General features: G+C 35.6%; 1 protein-coding gene across 1 annotated transcript in view; it reads right to left on the bottom strand.

The window, feature by feature from the left end:
- LOC118183538 (venom factor-like) overlaps positions 1–24351 on the bottom strand; it is a 337533-nt gene that overhangs the window by 208409 nt on the left and 104773 nt on the right. Inside the window, exons 8-13 of the mRNA XM_085818275.1 lie at positions 22108–22207; positions 19623–19862; positions 7631–7804; positions 7433–7555; positions 6670–6735; positions 6301–6495 (exon numbers count right to left, since the gene is read on the bottom strand). Coding sequence (XP_085674401.1) covers positions 6301–6495; positions 6670–6735; positions 7433–7555; positions 7631–7804; positions 19623–19862; positions 22108–22207 — 898 coding nt within the window. The remainder of the gene's footprint in view (positions 1–6300; positions 6496–6669; positions 6736–7432; positions 7556–7630; positions 7805–19622; positions 19863–22107; positions 22208–24351) is intronic.

Raw genomic sequence — 24351 nt, 5'->3', positions numbered from 1 at the left:
TTTCTCGGTTATCAGGATGTGTCTCTACCTGCCAATGTCCACTCTTTAAATCGAACGTCGAAAACCACTTGCCTCCAAAACGCCGTCTGCTGTAGGAAGACGGTAGCTCTCCTTCTTCGTAACCTTCTTCAACATGCGATAGTCAACGCAAAATCTAATTGAACCGACTTTCGTTCTGTCCAGAACGCTCGGAGATGCCCACGGGCTTTCTGAAGGCTCGATAACATTGCTCTCACTTCGGATGTTGTTTAATTAGTAGATGAAGCCCGGTATCGATTCTATGATGTGTCAAACTGGTTCGAGCCATGTCAGAAGACGAATGGGACAAATCATCCAAAAGTTCTTGCATGACATATTCGGCAATCCTCTTTTCAATCTTTAATTATGTATCCTACTCTGAAAACACGGATTCTGGGATGTTACTCTTTCGTTTAAAGCTAGTCACTGGAGTACTTGCTGCAATCACTTTACCTTCCTTAATAACTCTCACCTTGTCAGTTGCATTGGCAACTCTCACCGCGACAACGGTCCTAGATAGGTCGATAGGTTCTTAGGCTGCTTTGCATTATTCCAGTCATGTCAGCTTTTGCATTATTCCAATAGAAGCGCTCTCAAACTCTCTGCAAGTTATTCATTATTCCGAAGTGACCTCCTGTAGCAGTGCTTTGTAATTCTCTAAGGACGTCCGGGATCCGACATCTTGCAAGGGTCAGCTGCCGTCTGAAAGCATTCCCATCAACCGCCGTCTGGCACTGACTTGTCTGGTTAAATCTTTTAGACGAGCAGTCACTTGATCCACGGGCTATTGAAGTTGAGCACCTCTAATTGCGCGGTGGTCTCTACGAGCTACGTACTCCTTTCGAGCTGTTACATTTCTTGGGATATTCCATGAAGCCGTAGAGGAAATTTGTAATTTTGGCTATGGATTCAGGAATTAAAAATTCTGTTCTTGCTGGTATTGTGATTGTCTTGTGCGATGATTTTTTGGAGAGATTTAGTTCCTTTATCATTAATTTCGAATAAGGCTATGTCCTCAGACACAGAATTGAGTTCGTTATTTTTAAAGTCCAAGGAACGCCGTCTGCTGTAGGAAGACGGTAGCTCTCCTTCTTTCAAAGGTAGCTCTTCTTCTTCAAAGTGGCATTTTCTTAGAAAGTACAATCCGAGCATGTAAGATCTGTATCTGCCACAAATGCAATATGACGGTAAGCGGCTATTCCAAATGTCATGTTCACGTTTAATTTTCCATTAATGTCTATTTTATCACGGACATGGCCTGTAGGGTAACGCAGGAGGGCGTTTCAGATGAGTTTACCTTTCAATTGTTGAGGCTAATCTTTTGGAATAATGGTAACATTGGCTACTATATCGATGGTTATATTGGAAGGAAATCCGTTGATAATCCATTACTGCTGATAAGGAAATCCTCCATTACTGCCGCCAGTCACTGCAGAAATCAGAAGCTCCTAAAAATGGGTATTCTCATTAGCTGACAGCCTCCCCCCCCAGCGAGATGACCACTAATTAGTTTCTCTCCTTCCTCTTCCTATGGGCGGTCTTACCTTCCATGCCCTAGGGTGTTCTGCAGCTCTTTCCTGCGTGGCCTTGAGCACCGCAGCTCTAGGACTTAACTGCCGGTTTCTTGTCACTCCTATTCCGTCTCAAAGCATTGACTTGTCTTATTAAATCTTTTAGACGAGCAGTCACTTGAGGCTATTGAAGTTGGGCAGCTCTGATTGCGTGGCGGTCTCTACGAGTTGCTTGGTAGGCTGCTTCGAATTGCGTCGCGTACACTAAAGCGCTTTTCAAAACTTTGACATCCGCCATTGGGTGAACTTTCTGTATTTCAATATCGCGGATGCCGTCAATGAAGCACTGCAGGGACAAAATTTCTCTTGTTTCTGTCGGGTATTCCGAAGAGGCAAGAGGAGACAACTTTTCAACATCCGTGGCAAATTCCTGGAGCGTTCCCGTTGGCTCCTGTCGACGGGATTTTAATTGTGTCTTGCTGTAATCTTTTAAGCACTTCTCGCCAAAGTGCAGCTCCAACGCACCGGATAGAGTTCTTTGGTTTTCTGGAAGAGTTTTAGGAACATCCGCCGTGTCTGCTCGCAGAGAAGCGGCGAGATAACAGGTCTAAGCTTGGGAATCCCATCCATTCACATCCGCGACTATAGAGAATTATGTCTTATGAGAGGAGTTGTTCCCATCCTACGTGGATAGCTTCAGAGAGGGACGAGCAGTCATGGGTAAAACTTTCAAACGATTAGTATTGCTCACTGCCGTCGGTACGAATTGCTTCAAGGTATCAACTTCTTTGGCGACCTCGGAAACCCTGTCATCAATTTGTTGTTCGGTTTGTTGCTGGACGGCAGAAACTCTATTCTGCGTTTAATAACCTTAAATTTGTTTTCTATTATGCAGGTCATTTCTCTTTTCATTTCCTCTTGCCTGCTCACATTTCTTCTTTCGGAGCTTTCATCACTATTTTAGCAGAATCTTGGCCAGCTTTCATCTGTTCTTGGACCACATTCATTTTTCTTTAATGGATTCTTAGCCAGTTTAATCTCTTCTTGGCAGGCTCTCATTTCTGCTTTAACAGATTTCATCACTTCTTGAATGGAATCTTGGCAAGCTTTCATCTCCTCGTTTAAAGCAACAGAGGCTGCTACCAGCTGCCTTAACTGCTCCAAAACCGCTCTTGTTACGGGCATTCAACCCCACTCCTGACACCAAAAAGTGTTGTGTGCATACAGGTTTGTAATATATTGAATGCACAAGTCAGATAAAAGGTTACTAAATTTAAAATTTATTCTTGTGAATGAAATATATCAGAACGCTGGAAATTCCTCATAGTTATTCGTACATTTGTTCACAATATCACAAAGTATAATCAATAGTTATACTTTAAGCTACTAAAAACGTTAAATCGCAACGCAGTGCAAAGCTAATTCGGATATTTCAGTTTACTCGGAACAACAGTAACTAAGCAACTAAGAGCAGGTGCTCTCTCTTCGGCCTTAATAGTTTTCAACCGACTCTGAGAGGTATTTCTAGTAATTTCTGCTTCTCCAGACTTCTGGAAAGCAAAAACAGTGTGGAATTACGGTTACAGCTAACACAGTGGTCAATTACAGTTATTCAATTTAAATACAAATTACCGAGATGTCCATTTACTCAATGTTAAATGCACGTGCCCTTGTATTCTTACTTTTCAAGCATAGCTTTCTTTTAAAGTTTGTGCCACGCTGTAGTGCACCGGGAAATGCAATAGTTTTAATTATAATTCTACTAAAATTACCTATTTGAATACAAAATTCGTAACAAAATGCTTCTGGAGTATTTACACTCAGAAATATTTTGTAGATAGCGATTGGGAAAGAGGTTTTTCCACGCAGAGAAATGATGACGCTAAATGGTGCATCACGCATTCTTGAAGATGGGATGTACTTTATTAAATTATTTGTATTTATTAAAATTAAGAATTTAAAAGGCTATTGCCAATTAAGTTAGAAATTCTTTAAAAGTTAATTTAATTTGTTAATAATTTCCCTTCATTTATTTATACCTTATATACACATATAATTAAATTACATATAACTAAATATATAGTATATTATATACCTATATAATATATTTGTGTGTATATACAATGAAATTAATTAAAAACCATCCTTGAACACTGATAGCCTAGATGTTGCGCAGAACATGAAACATTATTTATGCTCATTACACATTATTTATGCACGAGTAGAGTGCCAAGTTTATTATATAAAACTTATCATTCGCATCATATATATATATATATGTGTGTGTGTGTGTGTGAGTTTGTGTGTAAGATAAAAAATATGAAAGCAAACTTCTAAATTTAATTCACTTAAACTCTTTTATTTTTTATTTCATTTGGAAACTTCATCGCTCTGTCTTAAAAATAGTGCTGTAAGTCTAAACTGCGTCATTCAAATTAATCATGCGATCTTACGTAACCCTTAATGCAGATGCGCCTCTTGTCCAATTACCAAATTGTAAACTAAAACTAAAACTTCTGACTCCCTCCTTTCTATGAACTGATGTGTCACTTTTGCTTGTCCTTTCGTCTTGGTCAGACGCCTCTCTGCAATCATGTATATGCTGCTATATTCGTTTCTATAGCAATAATATCAAAATTGTAAATGTTCTTTTATAGGCACGAGTAGAGTACCTAGTGAATTGTGGCCGCAAAATGAGAATTTAAATAAAAAGAAGGAATTTAATACGGCTCGACTGCTTATTCTTCAAAATGGATGGACGCTCTAAGCATCAAATATCTACGCAATTAATATTTCTACGCAATTAGTATTTCTACGTTTAGTGTTCTAGTTTCAGTGCTTCCGGAATTGTTCTGTCATTACATTCTTTGGCCAGTTCTCATTATGCAGAAATCTACACGAGATTGTTAGGCTATGTTCACAGTGAATCATGGGAAAAATCCTGTTTCACCGAAAATTTTAATGCAATTTTGTGCCGCATTCACAATCACATCATTCATGTCGTGTCATCGAACCGCAGTTTTATTATATATATACACTATATATGCATATATCTGTAGAGTTGTAATCAAGATATAGTAATTATATAAGAAAAGGGGCAAAGTGACAGCACATGACTTCCTTATATGGCCAATTAAATTCTACACATTTTTTACCGCACTTCATATAAACTTCTTTCCTCGAATTATTCCAATTTTATTAACCTGCCCGCAAGAAAAGTTAAAAATGACATCAAAAATAGCAAATTTAAAATTAAATATCCTGGTGAATTTGTCGTACAAGAGTCATTCTTCTTATAATTTTATTTAACAAAATTATAACAAATTCTTTAGTGTTTCCTTTTTTCGGAGCAGCCAACGAATTTACAACATAGCGAAGTTCCTGAATTATACCTGGGTGATTATCAATTCTTAAAATAATTCAGAAGAAAAATTGGAAAAAATGTTAAATGAAATTAAATGAAACAAATTTAAAATTATGAATTAGAGGGCATTAAAAGTAACTATATAATGTACAATAAAAATATATATTTTTAAAATTTTAATTAGTCATCAGGTTATAATTTGCTCTTACGTCATCCTAAAATAAGATATACTATAAATGCAATCAATATATTATCGAAATAAAAAGACAGAAAAGTCACTGAGGAAATTAAATGCCAATTTATATGTTTATATAATTTTCTACATAGTGTTTGAGTTGCGTTAGAAGCTTTTCTGATTATTATTTAATTATTAATCAGTTCAAGATTTGATACTGATTTTATTACCTTGCATATGTTAGAGTTAATCCTCTCAGTCTTATTCTACTTGTTATATCGAAATTAATTAATTTGGTTTCAAAGCAACTGTTGCTCTGCTGTCACAGTTTTAAGAATTAATCTTCTTTTTTAAGTTAAAGCTGATTTCAGTAATTAATTTTTAGGATGAAGTAACAGGTCAGAGATAATTGCCATCGGCTTTTTCCTCCAACTCAATTCTCTGTTAAATTATCTACTCCACTGGCCAATGAAATCACTACTCCATGAAGGTGGCATGTAGCAAACGCTAAGTTTCAATGACAAATACCATATGTTGGGATATGCGAATGAACCTTTTACATATTCTTTATTTTTCTTACACATGATGTGTTAGAAATATAAAAAATATGTAAAACGATTAAATTAGCAGCTTAAATTCCATTCTCTATTCTAAAAATAGTAACCCGCATTTTCATTGCGTCATTTTGCATGGCCTGTGCTGTGCTGATGACGTAGTAATTGGGAACTGAAACTTTTAACTCAGACCAAAACTTTTCTCTTTGTGTGCTTCCATATAGGATACCTACGCACGTCAGCTTCGCTCTATACCCTGCTAGGATGTAATTTCCCTGGTCTTGCTTTCTATCGCAATAATATCAAAAATGTAAGCGTTCTGTGAATAGGCACGAATGTGCCTTGTAATTGTGGCCACAAAATGTCAACTGTAGATAAAAAAATAGAATTAAAACTGTCTCGACTGCCAAGTTTCTTAGATATTACCTAGTCAACATATTAGCATAGAACGCAATCGAAGTTCTTCCTCTTCAGTATGGATCTGCCGTACCCATCAACATTGCTCGGTCTTTTCCTTGGTATTATTACATATATATTATAAACTGATCTTTCGTGCTAAAATTTTAATTGTATTATATAGCAATCAATTTTTTCTAAAACTACAAATCAAATATATTACAAATATATAAAATTATATCTGAGTTATCAAAGATTAAAATTAAGAAAATTATAAATTACTTCAGCATCAGGATGGCATACACTTTGAACATCAAATTTTAGTGAGTCTGCAAGAAGTTCATTTCTGTAGTGAGCAAATACTACCAGTCTAAAACTAGGGACCATTTCATACGTAATTTGAAATTCCACTGCTTGATACATGACTCTGCCTTTTCTTAATTTGTTCATAGCAATAATCTGACCCTTAGAAACGACCTGAAAATGAACTACGAGTGAATACTACGATTGTATGATGTATCAACATAAATGGGAATAAAATACAATTGAAAATTATAAATGATTATTTCACCTAAGCATATCAATCTTATATGTTATTACGGCAATATTTTCTAAAATATAAAGACAAACGTGACATCAAAGAGACCTTACCATATAATATATATCACTGATCTCCAATGGGTGAAAATGAACTATCTTCATGATTACATCTCCAGGCTTAAAAAGGAAAACATTAAATACAAAAATTAATTGCGTAATACTAATAAAATGGAAAATATTATAGCCACAGGTTAATAAAACGTAAAATTAATAAAATTCATTAAATTAGGTTTCAAAATTAGGCAAAAAATTAATATTCGTTAGACGTATAGCTTCCTCTTCAAGAGAAAAAAAAAATGTTTCCTCTCCTGAAGAAGTGGAATCCTCGAAGATCGGTAAAGATTTATTCAGGTACTGAGCATCCTTGAAATCAGTAGAGTTTTATTCACAATCCTTCCTGCAATAAGCTTGATTAAGCGCACTGCCCAGACAGGAAAGTGGTTAGTAACTCTGATTGCCATACAGCAGGGCCCGGGTTCGAATCCTGGAGAAGGCATGGATGTACTAATTTGTACGTCCCTTGATAGGAGGTAACCGTGGTTCATCTATTCCGGTGCCTCCATTATAAAGAGACCACCACTACCGGCCTTAGTAGAATCCGTTGTCTATAAACCCCTAGAATCCGCCATTGGAACAAAAAAAAATTATTAAAAATGGATTTACCTGCAATTTTTATTGAAGTTATTTTTGCATATTTTAACTGCTTTTCGCCCAATAACATTAGATATCAAACAGCCTATAACAGTAGACATTCTACAATAAATTCATTTCATAATTTGCAACTGATAAAACAGGAGAAGTGAATATTTCTTACCTTCAGCGTTTGATCCCTGTTTCTTTCCAAAGCTAGAAAAGCATCATTTTTTGAATTAAACTTATATTGTACATGATGACCAACAGCTTGGCTGCCTTTGTATTTTGGGTCAATTGTTTCCAACTAAAAATAATAAGTACATAAGTGATATAAAAATTTAGCTCAGAATTATGAGCAGTCTAACGAAAATCAACTCACCTTAATGGAAACACTTTCATGATGCATGTCTGGTTGCAGTCTAAAAAACACTTTGCCTTCTTCATTGCTAATTGCAATGTTATTTTCAATATCTAAAGGTACATTATTTACTGTTGCTGTTATTTTTGTTCTGATTCCTGAAGCAGGTTTACCATTAACATACTTCACATCGGCCTAAATTAAAAAACATAATCTAATATTGCAAAGGTGAGATTTTTTAACATTTGCACAATACATATAAGATATAAGGAAGGAATCCAAAACATAGTTAACAACAAGATTATAATGCAAAAATACTAATTTTTAAATAACTACAGAGAACAAAAGTCAAGGTACTTTCATATCCGTATCTTAAAATTTGCGAAAAATTGTAAAACTGTTTGAAGTTTAAAAGAAGAGTAACAGAATTTTCTATAAATTTTCTGGTCAACTCAACATAAGGGAAACTAGTTTAAGAAAAGGAAAGAGATTTTTTCTCTTCAAGCTTAGGTAAGAAAAACAAATCAAAATCTTCTGTGAATGGGTCAATTTCCTTAAAGAATAATAATTAAATAAAACACGTTTCATAATTTTGACTATTTTTACTTTTTAAACAGCTTTGTACAAACGTATTACACAACACTTTTGTTGTGCTGTTTCATTCGAAATTTCTGATAAATTTTGTTTAAATTAATTATTTTATGTCTAAATTGCTTAATATAACTTATATGTTTAAATCTTTTAGTTATTTAATTTAAATCTTTTTTTTATGACTCATTTCGTCAAGAAGCTCGCTCATTCCAAAATTTACGAAGATTTGAGTGGCAAACAGTTTTATTGTAAATTTAGAAAAATTACGAAGAGCTGTGTATGCCTGTTTTACGTAACGGATTTCCGCAGAGGTAAACTAGATCGTAACTATACGTTAGCTTGCTAACCCGACGATAAGTCGGTAGCCCTGAGCTCTATCTAAATAATCCCATTTCCAAACTCCAGGATTTCGTTTTAGGTATTGAGGATTGGTGCAGAAAATGAAGAGGAAATGGTTGTAAGTCCAAGCTTCTATTGGTAAGGAGACGCAAGATTCGGAATACAGCATTGGACAACCTCTACTTATTCAGAGGAAGTTGTAAACCATACAAATAATATAAGTTATCTGCGGATTATTATTAACCAAAGGTTCACATGGACTTATCATATTAAGCACATCATAAGAAAAGCCTGTGGTATCATCAACAAACTTTGTGTGCTCCTTGGAAATTACTCTGTACTCTGAAATGTCTCTCAACAACTCAACAAAAAGAGAAGGATTTACCTATCCATTATAAGGCTAAGCATCTGCAGCCTGGGCGTCAGCCTCAAAGACAGACTTCCACAAACTTCAGGTAGTACAGAATAAGATTCTGAGAACATTTGTAAATGCACATTGCCTGACTAGAAACAAACTGATCCACGATGACTTGAAAATAGCCCCTATAGTGGATTATTTTACTAAACTTAACAAGCGTTCCTTCAAAACCGGACTTAGCTGTGATACTGCAAATTTTTCAGAAGTTCTTAGTTACCAAATCATTCCAGAAGGTAATTTGATCAGGCCGTTTGCTACTCACATGCTTTAAGATCACAACTTCGTAATACAGATTTAACTGCCAACGTTTACTTTCACGGTATAACTTTTGTCTCTAGTCGTTTTCCATTAGATTTTACACATGCAGTAAAGGAGGACAATGGTCTCCACACTTTTACCTCACTTTCTGGAACGCATCTGGAATTTTAACTGCTAGCTCATCAAAGTCATATGCCCTCAGTGGCATGATTTTGTTTATCTAGCTTAATAAGGCAACTTTTATCGGTGCCCATATTTGATAGAAAAAAGGTCGGTATCGCAGTTTTTAAAAGAGCCTGAAGCACATTTTATTTTGTACGCTGTACTGAAACCGTAGAAGATATAATTTGTTTCCTCAGTTTTAAAGGGTCAAGCTTTGAAGTGATATAAGTTTTTGGAAAACGTCGTTAGACCCTATTTGTGCTCCAAGTTGTTCATATGAAGCTTTTAAACAAGCTCTCTTGATAGCATTTTCGCCAGTGAAAAATAGGATTGAGTTAGAAACTGAGTTAGATAGTCGACTTCAAATGAAGCATGAGAAGTTAATGAAATCTGTACAAAGAAAGAGTGAAATTTTGGAAGTTATTGTATGGATATATACAAGAAAATAAGATTTTGGAGGTAGTGGTCCCGCGATTGCTACCAAAAGCATTAGATTTTGCAGAATTACAAAGCCCCAAAACATTAAATGATTTATTTCATTGGCAAATAAATATCAAAGTATAAGTACACAAGTCGAATATCGTCAGATACAAACTAGTTTTGGTAAAACGCCGAATGTAGATTTTGCAAGCAATGCTGAAGATTTCCATCAAGATGTAGAAGTAGTAGAAATTGCCAAGAGGGCGAACGGAAATCGCAAACCCGAGAATTCGTGAAAAAGGTTTGGTTTATTTGATTATGGCAAAGCACTCGAGACCTATCTGCCTAAGGTGGGATACCTTCGCGGATGACTTTATAAGGGAAACTGGATGTACATGGAGAAAACCATGAAAATGCCCATGCTGCCAGTCCGTTCGAAGAGATTTGAACTCCGGATCCAACTATCAGTTTTCAACGACTTTACCACTCGGCCGCTGGTAAGTCCCTAGTGGCGATAGGAAAAACCATAATGATGAGAAGAAAGGCTAAACCAAGACTTTAAACTACAAAAGGATGTCAGGCGTCTCAGGTTCTTAAAAAAGGTCCTCCTTTAAGATAGTTTTGAATACTACTGTAATTTAGAACTTTGAATGTCCCTCATTAGACCTGCTGCAGAACGGTGTACAAACCAGAGTTCTGTTGGATAGTGGTAGTAAAAGAAGTTTGTTGTCTGTTAAATTTTCTTTTCAAATACTTTCGGAACTGTAAGATATTCATATAATTTCTGCATTTCGGATTATTTGAACTGTAAGATATTGAAATAATTTTTGCACGAGGTGGACAAAGTATAACACCGTCAGATTTAAAAATTAAAAATCTGATTTGTACACTACATGACTTGTACGGAATATTAAATTATATGCATTTTTTCTTGCATTTCGTTTAAACTTAGTGGATTGAATTAAATCTACTTCGCCGACAGCACATAAACTACAATAGAATAAATGCATTCTTTAAAATTCACTCTATTTGTTTACCATAGCGACACTCTGGCGATAGGTTCACTTAACAGTATTATATTTCGTTCATATTATAACTCAGAATGCACAAAATTTATATCATTTAAAGAATTATCTAATCGTTGCCACATGTTCTATTCAAATACTATAATAAAACTAGAAAGATGTATAAAAGAAATTAAGCAAACAAAACAAAAAAGGAAACAGTTTTTCACAGACGATTGAGTATTTCTCATTCAATTAATTCAGTTCTCACTTCGCGACAAAACAAAAATTCATAAAAACTCAAAATATCTGTATTAAAAATTACTAAGTAAGTTTAAAATTTACTTAGTAATTTTTAAACACTTATTTCCTCAAAAAAATTTCAGAAAAGATTAAGCATGATTTAACAGGCAATAATAAATGAAGGCGTTATCTTTGTTGTTGCGAAGCTAAGTTTCTCTAGATTGTCAACAAATCCACTATTCTGTTGTTTCAAATGTAAACGAGCAATGGCCTCCATCAAAAAAAAAAATTATTAGGCTTAGCGGCACTTAAACAACTTTAAAATTCTTGATAAATCCAAAAATATTGCATACAGATTTACTAAAGGCATAAAAAACTTAACCGGAAGATAAGAACAACATAATTCAATCACTTTTAAAGCAAAAAATGTACAATTCACAAACATATAGGAGTAAAGAAACTGAGATCACTGAGCCGGGTAACAGAGTGGATATATATATAAATATATTTATATACGTTTGGGGCAGCCGATTGCAACTAAAATACGAGGTGCACATCTACATGTTATAGTAGTCCTATGTAAAAAATTTCAACGTTCTGAGGCTACTCGTGTTTGAGTTATGCGAGATACGTACGCCACGAAAATTTCTCTTCAGAATTCATTTTAAAGCAGCTTTATAATTTTTTTGGAGGAAACGAGTGTTTTATTATGTCCTTACGTACAGATATCACGCAAAAACATCGTTAAATTGCATTCGAAAGCGGTGAAAATGGATATTTTCGTGTAAATATGCTGCCTGAAACTTTTCGCGATTACAATACTTCCTTTTTACTTCGTTCAAGGACGTAAAAATGAATGTCAAAAGATTACATATTAAAGTTATTTTAGGGCGGAGTTCCTGCAAAAACGTAAATCACAAATTAACGTTAAAGTAAACATGATAGTTAATGTATGAAATGGGTAAAGCGCCTAAGTCTATGACAAAGGCTAAGTTCCAACATCCCTTGCGGAAGGAAATAAGAACTAAATGACAGTGGTCGTAACAGAATTTTCGGCGTCATTTAGCGATAAACCTGGACTAAATCATGTAGTAGTTCACCAAACTGAGACAAGATAAATTCTTGCTTGGAAGGTCAAAGCGTTTGATACGTTAGATACGATGCGTTTGAAAAAAAAATCACATTACATCAAAAACACATTCGAAAACAAAATTATAACCGTGGTATGAAGCGCATACTCGAGTTCTGTAGTCTTGTTAATGGATTTTAGACACTGGAGATTTGCAGTTGACTATCGTAAATTATATAAAAGTAAAAATTACTTCGTATATCCACTGTCTGTTGCAGAGAAAACAATTCGCTGAATGAAACATACGTGGGATATGAGAGTGTTAGATCTAACCAACGGATACTTTCAAATAGCTGATAGACAAGAAGACGTAGATTAAACGACCTTTATCACATTCTCAAAAAACTTATGCGTTTTTGGCGATTGCTGTTTGATTCAACAGGCAATACAGGCTCACCAGCGGCCGAGCGGTAAAGTCGCTGAACACTGGTAGTTCGGTCCGAGGTTCGAATTCCGCGAACGGGCTGGCTGCATGGGTGTTTTCGCGGTTTTCCCCATGTATACGAGCCAGTTTCCCTTAGAAAGTCCTCCACGAAGGCATCCCTCCCCTTAGGCAGATAGCCCTCGAGGCTTTGCCGTAATTAAATAACCTAACCTAACCTAACCTAACCTAATAAACAGGCAATACAGTAACCTTTCAGAAGGCAATGAATATTATTCTTCGGCCGGTACAGGGCAAAAATTGTTTTATACATATAGATGATATAATAGTAACCTCAGAATCAACATAAGAGTATGTAAAAGGCCTCCGCTAAGTATTTCCATTATTAAAAGATGCGGAACTAAAAGAGAATATCGAAAGAAAGGTAAACCAGCTTGTAAAAAATTAATTTAATACGAGGAACGTTCGCATCGTTCCTCGTTCGCATCGTCGTTTAAAAATAAGGAACATTGTAGATATTATTTTTGGATATTGACAAACATCTCTCAATATTAAAAATAAAGAAAGCACGATTTAATTCGTCTGAAAAAACAGACAAATCATTTCAGGACCTAAATCAAGCTTCGATCACGACTCTGTTATGAAAGCGCACGACTCACAAGTGGCCATACAAATTTACATGGAAATTTACATCTGTCTTTTCAATAGAAACAGTTCTATTGCCAAAAGGATACTCGATAGCGCATTTTAGTAGAATTATGTGTCTGGCTGAAAGAAACGATTCTGTACTATACGGGCTCTTTGCATATGTTGGTGCAGCGAAAACATTTAGAGCGTAATTTTCGAAGAAACAAGTAGAAATATCATGCGCCGTTAAACAAAGTTGGAAAATGCGAAACATTTAACACTCAGAATGATTAGATGGACCTTGAAATTTCAGAAACACGATTGAATTTCGAGCGTCGCCCTGGAAAGGAAAATAAAGAAGCAGACACGTTATCAAGAATTAAATTAGAAGAAAATAACGATAAAGTAATTTGTTAACACATGTAAGTTTTAGATTCAAGGAATTTGCTAATTATGGAATTGCAGCGGAATTTAGAATTGAGATAAATTTATTCATTTCTAGAAGATTTTTAAGCAGTAAACAAAATAAGGATAAAGCTAAACATTATGAAATAATCTACTACATTTTAATTTAAAAAAAAAAAAAACAGTGAACGGAAACACAGAATTCAAACCAGCCATACAACTGTTTTGATACTAAAAGTTTTGAATGAATTGTATCATAATCAAATTTCAGCGCATATGAGGGATCAGGAAACAATACAGAAAGTGAGAAAGATGTGTTCTTCCTGAAGTTGCAACCACGCAAATGGGCGGCTACTTAAATAATATAAATCTGATTTTCCAAATAAAATTTTTGTAGTAAATTTATTGCCCTCTGTCCTTAGAGGTCAGGTAAACCAGGTTGTTTGTTGGTAACTATTGATAATTTTCCTAAGTGATGTGAATTAATACTGTTACCTCATGCTTCAGCTATAGAACACTAGCTTTTAAAGAAGTATATTATAAAATACTGGGCCCCACTAAAAATAAATTCTAATAATGAAGCTCAATTTATAAGTAACATTTTTGAAAAGCTGTGAGTAGATCTGGAAATAACACTCATAAAAATGACCCGCGTACAGACCTCAATCGAATGTAACTGTTGGAGTAAATAGAAACATAGCCCAGATAATCCATTGTTATGTGCGAAAATATTACAGCATCTGAGATTTGAATACTAAAGAATTCGTTTAGTCATTGTATAAGGTAATCTCCCGCCCTCTAAGCATACCTTCGTGGTGTAGTAGTCAGCACTCGCGACGCGTATTCGAGAGGTCCGTGGTTCGAGTCCCGGCGAGGATACTGCTCATTTTTCCTCTTTCCTGTTTCAAAGAAATACCTAATGTCTGTACTTATTGCAATTAAAAAATTATGTGAATAACATATAAAGGAAATAGCGATTTCTTTTATATGGTATTCACATAATTTCGAGTAGTTTATTTCAATCAAAAAGCACAGTCACAGGTCACAAAAAGCAAATGCACACACAACACTCACGCACACATACACACAAAAAAATAATTCCCCAAATAGATTAAGAGACTCGGACTTCTTAGTAAGTTTAATCTTTATAGCGTATTTTCTGAAGGGTATTAAGTTATCGCGAGGTTTAATTAGGTGCTTTATGTTCTCTTGAAACATAATCGAAAATACAATGATCAAAGTGTCACCCCTTACGCAGAGACAGGGGGGCATATGCTTCTCTCATGGAAGTACACTGGAATATAGCAGTAACCTGTGCTATACTGATTCAAAACCTGGTCGTACTGAAGTCTCTCTTTATCAGCTTTGGGAGAAAATTCTTGAAGTGTTCTGCCTTGTACTGCAGAATTCCATTCCTGTTGCTACTATGAGGCGATGGTTATATAAGGTATTTATCCCGCCTTCGTGGTGTAGCGGTCAACACGCTTGACGTCTATGGGAGAGGTCCGTGGTTCGAATCCCGGCGGCATATTTCACAAGTGCACATCTGCATTGCTACTGATGGAGGGGTTTCGAAAATGAACCAATGAGCTGCTATTGCTCTTGTGACGCTAAATCTTCGTGCATGTGAGCATATGTTGTTTACGTTTTAATTTGCATTTGTTTCGCAGTTATAAATATATGGCGTAATAATAGAAAACATCGTAGTGCTTTCGTTTTTTGAGTTTGATTAATCGCTGACATTTCACTTTCGCGATTCTTATCACGCATTAATATTGGGAATGATGTTCACGGCATATTATGTGAATTAAGAGATTCAGGTGAGAATGACTGAAAGTGTTACAATGAATCTAGTGTTTTATTTCAGTGCTTGCATTCTTTTGATTTTAAAGTGTAAGATTTAGAGTACATATGATCTGATTATATCCATTGTTAACATTAAACATTATATGTGACTAAATTGAATATGCTCGTTGTGAATACGATAAATTCACTCTATTTGATGAGTATTTCTTGTGTAGACAGTACATCTAAGAGTGAGGAGTTATTAAATGCGAAATTTTACACACTAAATATATACGAATGCAAATTAGTAAAGTTCACTTTGAATAAAATTCTGCATTGGTTATTGTTATACAACATCTTTTTCATATAGACACAATAAAAAGTGCTGACTTCTATTTACATATATAATTGGTGTAAATATATTTCTTATACGCATAGTTTTATGTAAAGATTGCATTTGGGCTCCGATGTTTATCACATATTTCTTTCTTCATATTATTTACCACTTATTAAGAAATATTTCACATCGATATTTTTGCGAAGTATCCAACATATGTTTGTATTTATTTCAACCAGGTAGTGAAATCTTCATAATTTCCTATAATTGATTTAACTTCGCAATGAAAATTTTCAGAAGCAATCGACGATGCTTTAATTATTTTGTACAGAAAATTGCGTGGCAGAATATTTTCAATCATCTTGCTTAAATCTTAAAGCACGCGAAAGGTCGTGTGACATGACAGAAATATTACTGGATGCTCATTGGTCCATCCTAGAAGCCACTCCCTCGGTAGTTACACAGATGTGCGCTTGTGAAATATGCATCCCGGCGAAGGCAGTGCTCATTTTCCATCTCTCCTGCTTTTAAAAAATACCTCATGTCTCTACAGTTGATTATATTAACCGTAGTTGAAACCGTTAAAGATGAAATAAAAGAAAAATCACAGCAGAATTGTTTCTGTGAAGACAGATAATGTGTACAATATCCTTAGATAAGTTAGTTTTCGTGTAGGAAAAGAAAGCTGAGTTTCAAGAAAAATATAATCAGCAGATAATCGATGAGATCAATTAAACTCAAAGTGTTGGGTAAGGCCAGGAACAGACAAAAATTGTATTATGATAAAAGATGGAGAAAAGTAGATAGAGTCGAAGGGAAGACGTTAAAAGTAAATCCCAAGCTATCAATATTTGGGAGGAAAATGAAACGAGTAAATTTAATCCCAGGTTTTGAGGTTTCGTATGTCGTGGAGAATATTGTCGCGTAGATGAGGGGATCCTACATATGAACAGGCAAGTACAAGTCTAAACTCAAGACTTTTTATTAACTCAAACTGAATGAAGAGCTACTTATATACACTGAAGTGACAAAAGTCATGGGATACCTCCTAATATTTTGTCGGTCCTCCTTTTGCCCGGCGAAGTGCAGCAACTCGACGTGGCACGGACTCAACAAGTCGTTGGAAGTCCCCTGCAGGAATATTGATCCATGATGCCTCTATAGATATATATGCCATAATTGTGAAAGTGTTGACGTTGCAGGGTTTTGGGTACGAACTGACCTCTCGATGATGTCCCATAAATGTTCGATGGGATTCATGTCGGGAGATCTAGGTGGCCAGATCATTCGCTGGAATTGTCCAGAATGTTCTTCTAACCACAATCGCGAACAATTGTGGCCCGGTGATATGGCGCATTGTCATCCATAAAAATCCCATCGTTGTTTGAGTACGTGAAGTCCATAAATGGCTGTAAGTGATCTCCAAGTAGCTGAAGGTATCCATTTCCAGTCAATGATCGGTTCAGTTGCACCAGAGGACCGAGTCCATGCCATGTAAAAACAGCCCAGGCCATTATGGAACCACCACCAGCTTGAACAGTGCCTTGTTAACAACTTGGGTCTATGGCTTCGTGGGGTCTACGCCACACTCAAACCCTACCATCAGCTCTTACCAACTGAAATCGTAACTCATCTGACCAAGCCACGGTTTTCCATTCTTTTAGGGACCAACCGATATGCTCACGAGCCCACGAGAGTCGCTGCAGGCAATGTCGTGCTGTCAGTAAAGGCACTCGAGTTGGTCTTCTGCTGGCATATCCCAAGAAGACAAATTTCGCCGCACTGTCCTATCGGACACGTCCGTCGTACGTCCCACATTGATTTCTGCGGTTATTTGACGCAGTGTTACTTGTCTGTGAACATTGACAACTCTACGCAGACGTCGTTGGTCTCGGTCGTTCAGTGCACGTGGTCAGCCACTGCGCTGTCCATGGTGGGATGTTATGCCTGAAATTAGATACTCTCGGCACACTCTTGACACTGTGGATTTCGGGATGTTTAATTCCCTAACGGTATCCGAAATGGAATGACCCATGCGTCTAGCTCCAACTACCATTCCGCGTTCAAAGTCTGTTAATTCTCGTCGTGCGGCCATAATCACGTCAAAGCCTCTTCACATGAACAACTTGAACACAAATGAAAGCCCTGCCAAAGCACTATACATTTTCTACGCGATACTATTGCCATCTGTATATTTGCATATTGCTATCCCATGACTTTTGTCACTTCAGTGTACAGCTGGTGAACATGCTGAAACACTGGAAGAATAAGAAGGAAATTTACATAAATAAGATAGCATTAACAAGAAGGAAATTTACATAAAAACCAATTATCATGCATCTTGCCGTTGATGGGTTTCGAACCCGGGACCTTTGGGTTTCGAGTCCTGCGCCTTCTCCGCTAAGCTATGAGAAGCTCGCTCGAAAAGAACAATTTTCGCTACAATATCAAATGTACTGTAGTATTTTTACCAAACAATATGGGGGGGGCAAGTTCCAAGAATGTGAATCATGTCAAGAAATTTTATCATTGAGGTGATATGCTCGTTTTAAGAGAACTGAGAAGTTAGGCAGAGGTGATAGGCAATGTTACGATATTTTACGAATACGTAGTGATAAGGTGATGGTGATAAGCAATGCTACGATAGTGGCAGTGGTGATAGGCAATGTTACGATATTTTAAGAATTCAATACAAAGGAATTTAATAATGAGTTGGTTAGAATGTAAGAAAGAGAAAGATGTGCAGAAAGGAAGAGATGAAGAAATTTCAGAGATAGAGTTAAGGAAAACGAGAAGAAATAATAAGTTAAAAATGAGAATCAGATGTCCAGAACACTGGGAAAGCGGCAAAAAAGTAGTGCGGCAGGAATAAGATACGATAAAATACATTTAGATGCATTAATGTAAAAGCATTCACGCACAGTCATTAATGTAAAAGCATTCACGCACAGTCATTAATGTAAAAGCATTCACGCACTTGTATATGTATATATACATAAATATATAAATTGCGCAGATCGTCTCTTACTTTTTAAACTTTGTTTTAGGAGTCTTTTAAGAAAGCTTTGTCTACTGTCTATTGAGTTTTATATATATATTATTAAATTCATTTTATTAAAACACACAAAATTAATATAAGCTTATTTAGCTTATCAGGTTCAATGTTCCGTCTTACTTTCTTTGGGAACATGCACAGACCTGACTCGGAACAGGGAGCTTACTAAAGCTATGTTCAATAAATGTGGTAAGTAGACAAGATACACAGGAAAGGTATACGAAACCCTTTATTTTTCACTCTTTACAATAATTTCCGTACTTCGGAATACAGAGACCAACTACTTGTGGTCTGAACGTAAGAATATAAAAATATTTAACTAAACTCTAACTTAACTTTGGAATAATAAACAAGGGCCTACGTGGAAGATTGGCCTTATATTAACAGGAAGCCGTATGTAGTACAGAGAACTGTTAACACTACAATACGTTTAAAAATTATCACGAGGATTAAACCTCTGGCCTGGAAGGCAAACAGCAACTGAGTAAAACTGCGTAAGGTAAGCGGCCTGCTTCGACAAACTCCTTCCTCTGTCTCGCTTGGTAAAAAGCCACAACTTAAGTACTTGGCGTTCGCCAGACAAATTTGCATAAATAAGTTAAAGCTTTTAATTCTGGCCGGAAGTAGAAAATAAGAAGTGATAGTAAAGATTTAAAATAAAAATAAACGTTGGTAAAACTTAAGATCCTTACAAGCTAAACCGATCCAATATCCACAAAGTATTTTTTTCATGCAAATTACAAAAATTATTATATAAATACAACATAACTTATAATCACTCATAAATCCATAGACTGTCGTCAGTGGACATAATTTATACATCGAAAGTTCAAAATTTCCATGAAGAGATTTTCTTACCTCTAATGTAGAAATAAGACCAGGTTTAAAATCTGACAAACTTCGCTTAAATGAGAAAACAAATGGGGATTTGGAAAAAAGAATAGAATTGATAGCTTTCTCTTTATTTCCAGTTACTTCATCTGTAACAGTTGCTTCAACAACAAAACGAGATCCTTCTATTTCTGGAAACCAACCGATATCTTTACGTTTCTTAATTTGATTTGTATTTAATCTCAAAATATGGGAACCTTTTTCCAGCTGTAATAAGAATAAATATTTATTATAAAAAGGCTTTTGATTGCTATTACGAATGTTAAGGGAAAAAATTACAAATTGTATATAAAATTAATATTTATTACTAATTCTCCAAACACACTTTCACGCCTTATCAAATATAAACAGTCTTTGAAACTTAGCCACATTTTTAAAGAACAAAGTACAAAATGAAATATCAGTAATTCATTTAGAAAAAGTTTAAATTTTGATAATTGTTACAAATGTTAAATAAAAAATATATTTTAAAATTCAAATTCCATATTCTGTAAAACATACATCACTAATTAAAAAAAAAAAACATTTTTTTTCAAAACTTGAATTTCATAAGTAAAACTAATACCACAGCTTTTTAAACAATAGCTTTCTTAATATTTTCTCAGTAACTTAAAAACTATAAAAGCATTTTTCAAGTATAATAACACCTTTTTCTCATTATGTTGTGTTATGTTAATAAATTAAGTTACATAAGTAACTTAGTTTATTAACATAATAATTTTAAAAAATTATTTCTGTTTTCAAACGCAGTTGAATACAATATTCCAAAATTATTCACAGTTGTTTTAATGAAATAAATTATTACCACAACATAATTATTTTAACAAATCGCATTTAAATTACTATTTAGCTAGACGGTGTGTGTGGTGTATTTAATTATGGCAAAGCACACGAGGGCTATCTGCCTAATGGGAGGGATGCCTTTCGTGGAGGACTTTCTAAGGGAAACTGGCTCGTATACACGTTACACATGGGGAAAACCACGAAAACGCCCATGCAGCCAGCCCGTTCGCGGGATTCGAACCTCGGACCGAACTACCAGTGTTCAGCGACTTTACCGCTCGGCCGCTGGTGGGCTCATTTAGCTAGATGTAAAATGGTTTCGTGACACTTAGAAGAAGTCCCTTAAGTACGCTTGGTGAACTCAGAAAAATATATATTGAATAATCGATTTTGATGCCTGTGAAATTATATTTATCATTTAGTCTGAAGTTTAGATACCAGTTCAGTTGCATTATAACTTATGTAATTTTCCTAAAAACTGATATTCTAAGAACTCTTCATTTGAATAAATCGATACTTAAGGGAAGAAATCTCCGCTTGTTTTCACTGCAGATAATATTAAATACTCGTGCTCCGGACAAATATGGCTACTTAGTTTTTTAACTGCAGAAAACAAGCCTGTAATAATCAATGTTGTGGTTTGACTAACAGTTAGATTTGCGTTAAGATTTATCTTATCTTTCTTATATCATATCACAATATTCGATCAGATTGGACAGGTATACAAATTTAATCTAAAATATTCATTTTGTATGGCTACATTACAGCTAAAGCCTTCGCGCATGAGACTTGGTTTAAAAATAGTAGTTGTACAACATTAACTGCTGCCCATTGGAACATTTGCCACATCGCCGATGTGCTTCACCTATAACTAGTTCAACCTGAATCAGAGAAAGACTAAAGCTTTGATAGTAACTGTGCTGTTGGTTAGCGGTTTAAAGATTTAGCTGTAACGTAGGTGAATATTTAAAATTAGAATGTTGTTAGTTATTTACATTATAGCTAAGGCAAGCATCCTTGTCTTATTACAATTTTAATTCGACAAAACATTGCTTTAGTTTCCATTAATTTTTACTTGTAAAACACCAGACTTAAGAATATAAATAGGACTTTGAATTTGATATGTGTTTACCATTAAATAGTTGTTCAAAACAACAATTCACCAATACGTCAAGATAGCAGTGCTAGTTATTAAGCTGAATATCCACTTTAAGTTGAATCACACACCAGGAGTTAAATGTTAGCACCCACCTTGACCATCAATTTTGAACCATTTTTTTTTACTTACTTATATTTCTGTAACAATGCAATAAATCATTAACTGAGTTGTTCCAGTCTACGATGATGCAATTTAATATTTCAGCTTGTTTTTGCACTGTTTGTACTTTTGCTATGGATGTTGACTATATTGAAAATGTTTGACATTGACACTAGGTAAGCACGAGTGTATAAAATATGAGTGCCCGACTCACATATAAATTACCAAAATTTTGAAGGGATATATTAAGATTATAAATTGATAGACAGTTAACTAAAATATACAATTAAAAGTAAAATATCTATTAGAAAAACTTTGAAATATATATTGAAATCTAAGGTCTGTTCCCTTATAATTAAGATGGCTATTGAGAACATATATTTCAAACTATTTGTCAATAAATCCTCTTACCTCAGCATCTAATAAACCAAATATGACTGCTTCAGGAATTTCACCTTGGACCGCTAAACGAAATTTCACTGAACCTTTAACTTTTTCTCCATGTACATACCTGAAATTTCATATAAAAAAAGGTCTGTTTTCAAGCAGATTTAAACTGCACTAATGGAAAATGGAATTCGAACACCAAGAAAGATTTGTGCTGGGTAAACAGAATTTGGGAGACGTGTTTGGCACACCTGAAATATGATGTCTATTCAAATTTCGCTCTAGGCGACTAAAGTTGGCGCTAATAGCGCCATTATGAACATGCAAATTATTTTGCTTTTAATACGCAAAGTGAACTTCCTGTGTTTTATTTATCTTCCGGACTGAGCATTGTGAGCTGGAGTTTAATCAAGAATGACTTTAAGCAAACGAAGACGGCAGTATCAGCAATTTACTGAGTTTGAACGAGGCCGTGTATTATGGTTATGAGAAGATATATTCCCTTTTCGATCCATTACAGAAACACTTGGCAGGGATGTATCTACTGTGCATGCGTGGTGGTACTAGTGGTCATGGGAAGGTACTGTCTCAAGAAGGCCGGGGTACTGCCGCACTGTTGCCACCATTCAAAAGGAAGATCGCCATCATCTTAGCATGTCTGTGGCACATCGCACTGCAGACTTTTGAACTTTTGTTGGTACCAAAATGGCACAGCAAACAAATCAATTACTTGAGGGAAAACTCCGAGCAACCGTAGCTCTCCAACCGTCATGTCACTGACTCCAAATCATTGCCAACTTCTATGGTGTCACACTAGAGCTCACTGGAGTGTGTTGTCAAGTGAGAGCCATTTGTATCTTTTATGCCAGTGATGATTGTATGTTGGTTAAAAGAAGGCTAACTGAGAGCTTGGAACCAAGCTGTTTGCGCCGTATATATATTACATTTACACCAGAAGCTGAAATCGGTCGTTATCCCACACTCCTTGAAAGCGAATTTCCCCGTCAGACTAGTGATTGCACTGGTTGTGACGCCATTCTCGAGCAGTGATCCATGGAGCATTTTCTAAATGGATAAAGCTCGTCGCCACATATACCCCAGTTATATACTATATTACTTTATAGAGTGTCGACTTGTTGTCTTGGCCTGCGAGATCACCCGCTCTTTCTCCCATCGAATACGCATAGGATATGACTGAACCACAAATCCATCGTCATCCGCAACCAGCACTCACCGTTGCTAATTTGACTGACGAAGTGAAGCAGACATTTAACTTCACACAAAAAATGACACACGGCACCTGTGGAACACAATGCATGCCTGTCTGCATGTTTGCATTCAACAACATGGTGTCTATAACGGTTATTAATCTACCACCATTTCACATTTGAAATGGTTCTTCTCACGCATACTTTAACCCGTTAATTTAAAACATTAATCGAATAAATATGTTACTTGGACAAATAGTTTGCCTGTATTTCGTTTCTCTAAATTTCTTCTTGGTGCTAGAGATTTCACTTCCCATCAATGTATTACATGAATTTGTTAAATAAAAGTGAAATTGATTGAAGCTTATTATAAAGATCCCTTGCATTCTACAGAAAATGAATGTTACAAGGATTAGGTTTTAGAACAAATGTGAAATTAATATACTCTTATCCGTTGGGGACTTGATGCACTGATCGCTGCAAATGAACTTTGGTATAACGAACATTGGCCGTATGTCATTTTACTGTGCTTTACATGCATATGTAAATTGAAGCCTGGATTTTTTTCCGTACCTTTCTGTTTGGACATACAGCACCTTCAATGACTTTATGAATGATGGCGATGGGGCTGAAAGTGTTTCAGGATTAATTAGAGGGGGAGAGAGGTAGCGTGAGGCTCTGGACACCGATCATGAAAGAAAAATATTATGCACAGGTCCAACCTAATCCTGGGAGAGAATTCGACAGACTGCATTTCTCAGTCCAATCAACATGCCCCTCATAAAATCGTCTGTCTGCTTGAACTGCCTCCGCTGACGACGGCCTGGAACTGCTTGCTATTACACGCGTCCTCTGAGACAAAAAAAAATTTCCTACGATGATTTCCCTAGTAGAAATAACGGTACGAATATTGAACTTAATGCAGGTTCCTTTCCTTATATATCCTTCAACGTGCGCTGGAACCCTGAAATTTGCCTAACTTTCGAACCACTCCTTCTTGGTGCTGCATTTTCATTGTCAGGTAGTGTAACAAAGGCAGCCATTTGCTGTATGTCTGGAG

Source organism: Stegodyphus dumicola, chromosome 6 (assembly GCF_044657685.1).
Source record: "Stegodyphus dumicola isolate Sdum_Otavi_A_Nest chromosome 6, ASM4465768v1".
NCBI lineage: Eukaryota > Metazoa > Arthropoda > Arachnida > Araneae > Eresidae > Stegodyphus > Stegodyphus dumicola.
This window is presented reverse-complemented; position numbering and strand designations above follow the sequence as displayed.